We start from the raw sequence: 5,198 nt of genomic DNA on the forward strand, positions 1-5,198 counted from the left end.
TCTTATAATCCAATAGTGCTTTACGTAAACGCAACTGTTTGAAAATTGACTACATCAGAATCACCGGTATGTATCATCCAGCGCGGCACAATTATGACCCCAATCCATGAGTATTTAAGTCGGGCGGCTTCCCGAATTCTCTTCACGTATATCACACACACACTTTAATTTCTTTCCAAGACCTTGCCTACACTTTTCCCCACTATCAACTAGTCATCTCCGACCGAGTAACTCGAAATGGGTATCAATGAGAAGCTCATCAACGATCTAGTCGCCAAGGCAGCCAAGGCCGCGGAACAGGGCACAAAGTTAAACTTCGAAGATCCCGATGAAGCCGGGCAATACATGCTTTCGATACTCGCAATGGCCACTGGATTTATCCCTGTAGTTGGAACCAGCCTGAGCGCGCTCACTGGCCTTCTTAGTAGCGTCCTTTTCCCGGACAATTCGACAGAGAAAATCTGGAAGGCACTTCTCGAGCGCATTGAGCAACTAATTGACACCAAAATTGAGAAAGAATACCTCAGCACTTTAGAAAAGACGATCCAGGGTCTTGACGATAATCTGGATCTCTACGGCCAGCAGTCGGAGGTATTCAAAAAGGCGTCAGGGAACCAGAAACAGATAGCGGCTCGCGCTCTTGGCACACAACACTCTGCATTCCGGACCAGCCTTTTACTAGTGATTCCGCTATTTCAGGCCAAATCTCACCAAGTTGCCTCGCTTCCTTGGTTTGCCATCGCGGCCAACATCCATCTTCTGCTATTGCGGGACGGTATCAAACACGGCAAAGAGTGGAACTATTATTCTGACGGTAATATTGAAAACATGAAGAAAGACTTCAAGCATTGGACGTCGCCGGGCTCTGCTCCCACAGAGTATCGCAAAAGCCTATCGCAGGAAGCTTCTTCCCTTAAGAAGGCCATCAGCGAGGGCAAGAAGTTAGGTTTGCCCGCCAAGCTACTCGAGACATGGCAAACGACCTACGATGAGTTTGTTGAATCCGACGAGAATTATGACGACATTCCCAGCACTCACATTGACTATGTCTCCTATGTAAAACAGGTCTACGAGGAAGGACGCAAGAAAGTCAAGCCGTACCCGCCAGTCCTCCGTCCCGAGGACTTAAATATGGGCGCCGAGGTGGCTGGCAAGATGAGAGCCTACGCCGATTATGACAGGAACATGATCACGCACGTCCTCGCCTACTCTGAGCTCTGGCCCTGGATGGTAGACGGAACGACCCCGCCGCAGGTCTTGAAGAACCTGGACCGCGAGGTTTTCTGCGGTCCATTCGGCCGCTATGCGAAGCACACTACATGGAGCGAGACGAGCCCACCCACCATTGACGACCGCAGGGCGGCAATCACATCCGTATATATTAGGGGCTGGGACGATGTGGATTGTGTGTGGATTCAGTACGGTGACTCATGGGGTGATTGCTATGGATCACGCACGGCAGGCGTGCTGCAGGAGCTGGCTCTTGCGCATGATGAATACATTACATCTGTTGGAGTCTCTTACGGATTCAAGCTCGGGAGCGTCAAGTTCACGTCGAATAAAAATCGAACTGTAAAGGTGGGCGATGCAAGGAATGGCGACAAGGTCCATGTCACTTCCGCGCCCAAGGGCTATGCGTTGACGAGCGTCTACATTACAAACTGGGAGTCGCATATCCCACCGGGCTGTGAGGGCATCATCTTGGGCTTCCGGCGATTGATAACACACTCGCCATGAAACTAGACTCTATAGAAGCCGGTTTGTCTTATGTGAAGACGATGGCTTCTGCAACAAATAGGGAGATACATAAACGGCAGACGGGGGAAATGAAAAAAAATAAAAAATAAAAAAGAGACTATAGGGGTTATAAGGCTTACATTCTTTAATTACGCTCTTTTTATATGCTAATTGAATCATTTATCCAGGCTCTTGACCGAAACTGACAACATGGAAACTATTGGTAGCCTTCGTTCGCGTTACATGATAACTATGATGCGGATCCATACGCACCTTTCATGCGGGTTCATGCTGTCGCGCAGTCGTATGGACCATATATAGCTAATAGAATCTGTAAAACGCCTCCAAGACAGCTCAAAGCCTTTTTCAATGGCTCAAGTGGTTATATGAGCAGCTATTTTACAGGAAAAGAGATCTATAAGTTGTTGTGCCTGGAATGATTATACAATTTTGAAACGTCGGCTGACTATTATCCAAACTACTGTCAACTTGGCAGAAGCGGGAGCTCACGATCCAACCATTCAACTTAACAACGAATTCTTGTACGAGGAGGAAAGTCACCGAAGGCCAGGCTACATTCGCAGTCTTATAACTTGCTAATATCGTGTGCCAAAGTTGGACCATAGGCTAGTTTCATTCTGGTTGTTGGCTGTTCGACGTGTGGTGCAATCCGCGTTCCACACTGTGGAATATATATGGGTGTCGTCGAAGAATTTCCGTGTTGGATAATTTTCCGGGCACAAGAACCATAAGGTCAAGCTCTTGTTGCCTTCCATACACGCCTGAGTGATATCCCACAGTAATGAGTGGACTTTTTCCCCACCCGCTGCCTGTGACAAGGAGCCAAGAGATAGGGGCTTGGAATGACAGTTTTACTCAGACTAATAATCAGCTTTGATTTTAAAAGCCCTTGGTTTTTCTAAAGCACGAGATAACCAAAGAGCTACTATTTATACAAGGAGTCGGTGAGGCCCCAATCTAGGTTCCGTGACGCTCTTTGTGTGACCGTTGTTGACCCAACAACCTTTGTTGGTGGCCTAACTGTGTGACACTGCCCAACGATGTGCCGGACGCACGGCGCATCTTGACAAGAAATGGCTAATACTATGTTCAATATCTAGCGAACTCTCAGCTACACTACCCATCAGCTTCATAAATGAGTACATGTCATATGGGAGCCGCTCTTCGCCGACGCAATATATAAACTGTATTTTACCAAGCATCAGGGGTATTTCTCAACTTTGATATTGGGTGACCTGCGTGCTGTCGGGGGAGCTGTCACAAATGCTACTTCGATGCAACTGGGGTGATGGGGATGGCGATTGGGCTGGAGTGCGCACCTCACGGCGAGAGGCGAGAAGAGTCATGAGGTCAATAGCTTGGATGCATAGAGCGTGCCACAAGACACTCTCGCTTCCAAGCAATAGAGCATAGTAGCCTTGCTTTGGGAAGAAATGCATATATGTGCTTTTCAAGCACAGTAGTTCCCATTAACAAAAGCAAAAGATGCAGCGTGCTGTAATGCTGATAATCAAGGGGACGTCTATGTTGCCCTCCAATACTGTGACTTTCATGCCGTCTTGGGGTGACAGTCTCTTGAAAGCGGGCAGCATATCGATTGGACGACCATGATAGATGTGACGCACGCGTTGCAGTCGCTTACTTACGTGAGTCACCACATGCATAATATTAACAATCCTCAAGAGCTGTCTGCCTCTTACGGGTCGCTGTTCAGCTGTCGATGGATTCAATACCACCATCTGATGCACGGTGTCTCTCCCAGCCTTGGTATATGTTGGAAGGCACAGAAATTTCGGCTGGTGAAAGGTGAGGTGCCATGTTTGACAAGACGCACCCGCGGCAAAGACTGTACCGCCAGTGTGCCCAAGTCGCTAATCACTTCCCAGAAAGGCTAGATTCTATATCTAGGCAATCTTTTATTGAAAAATTATCCGAAGTTGACTAAATGCAAGGGTGAAACAACGTAGTCCCGCGAAATATAAATAGGCATCGTCTTTCCCTTGTACGCTACTGGCAAAGGTCAACACAGACTTCTTGATTAATAGCCACTACAAATATGCACATCTCGGCCCTGATTCTGCCAATCCTCTTCGCCACCATGAGCTCTGGCGACAGACGTACCCAAAATGTTTCAGACATGGGCGAAAGGGTAGCTGGTGGTCAATTTGATTCCAACACCTGGTACCGCCTTACCAACACGTATCTTGGTTACTCCCAGTCTCTTGACGTCGAAAATGACAACGGCGCCAACAGCAGTGGCACTTTGATGATGGCCGCATCCGGCAGTTACTCTGGACAATACTGGCAGCTTATTCCCCAATCCCCTGGGGTCTATAAGCTGCGTACAGAGTTCCTTGGCCCCGATCGGGTGCTTGATGTATGGGGAGACGATAAAACTAAGCCGCACCTAGCTGAAGAGGGGAACTACTCTGGACAGCTCTGGACTATAGAGAGCTGGGGCGACGGGACATGGAAACTGACAAACTCATATTCGGGGCCGGACTTGCATTTGGACACATACTCGGACACTCACGAGCCATTCCTGGGGGACGGCGACCATACAGGCCAGCATTGGAATATCAACGCCATCGAAAGTATCTCGGGGTAACAGTCTTTTGAATGTTCATTTCATAAGTAGAGGGCAGGGCCGCTTCGGTAACGGGGGATATGGACCTTGTGCTATATGAGATTGAGATACAAAAGTTCTTCCAGTTATTATTAATGTAATATCTGACCATTGCTTTGAGTTTAGTTATCTTACAAATTTCTTGCTATCAAATCATGGGGGACGTGACTCTGGAATACTTACCTAATTCAAGCGCAAAGGTTGGGCAAGAAAAAGGACGCCCGATCCAGTTTTAAATATCGTTGCCACATGCTTAGACAGGAATCCATGACTATCGCAACTTGCGGACCGTGTCAAGACATATTTTACGATACCAACTGCATAACTCGGATGAATCGGGATTATCAACTTTTTCACGTCAACGTAATTACGTAAATATTAACTTTAAATCCTTTGAATGGTAAAACTCTTGGCGACTGTGCTAGTGGCGTAGACGCGGACACCGGCCATGCCCATGCCCTTCTTGCCAAGTAGGTCGAGTCGTGGTACTGGTCCCTGGTTGCCGTTGGCCCAGACGTGGCCAGTGCTTCGATCATTCCATGTCGCGACCAAGATGTTAAAACAGCCAACATTGAACATAGTAGCCCGAGCATTAACCGGTACGCCTTTCGCAATCAATTCCCCGGCAAGTTCTGCTAACTTCTCAAGTTGTTATTGCTGCCCCTGTCGTCCATATAGAGCAACAAGCAATGCAGCGGTGTCCAGCCCTCGGCTGCGTAGGCGAGGGGATCAGCTCCATCATCTATGATGATTCTTGCCGTCTGAAGTGCTTTGTAATGACGCGGCACACAGGTCTGAACTGCAGCTGACGGGG

The 5,198-nt window shown here is 48.1% G+C and overlaps 2 protein-coding genes across 2 annotated transcripts; both read left to right on the forward strand.

Annotated features, from left to right (window-relative positions):
• Window positions 1-237: 237 nt before the first annotated feature.
• Window positions 238-1,737, forward strand: J3458_000018 (uncharacterized protein; the record flags this gene model as incomplete). Its single annotated transcript, XM_007817610.2, has 1 exon — window positions 238-1,737. The coding sequence occupies one exon, from the start codon at window positions 238-240 to the stop codon at window positions 1,735-1,737; it is 1,500 nt and encodes a 499-aa protein (XP_007815801.2).
• Window positions 1,738-3,777: 2,040 nt separating this feature from the next.
• On the forward strand, window positions 3,778-4,640 carry J3458_000019 (uncharacterized protein). The gene has a single exon (XM_007817609.2). The coding sequence runs from the start codon at window positions 3,815-3,817 to the stop codon at window positions 4,364-4,366; it is 552 nt and encodes a 183-aa protein (XP_007815800.1). The 5' UTR covers window positions 3,778-3,814; the 3' UTR covers window positions 4,367-4,640.
• Window positions 4,641-5,198: the final 558 nt, after the last annotated feature.

Source organism: Metarhizium acridum, assembly GCF_019434415.1.
Source record: "Metarhizium acridum strain ARSEF 324 chromosome Unknown scaffold_1, whole genome shotgun sequence".
Classification (NCBI taxonomy): Eukaryota; Fungi; Ascomycota; class Sordariomycetes; order Hypocreales; family Clavicipitaceae; genus Metarhizium; species Metarhizium acridum.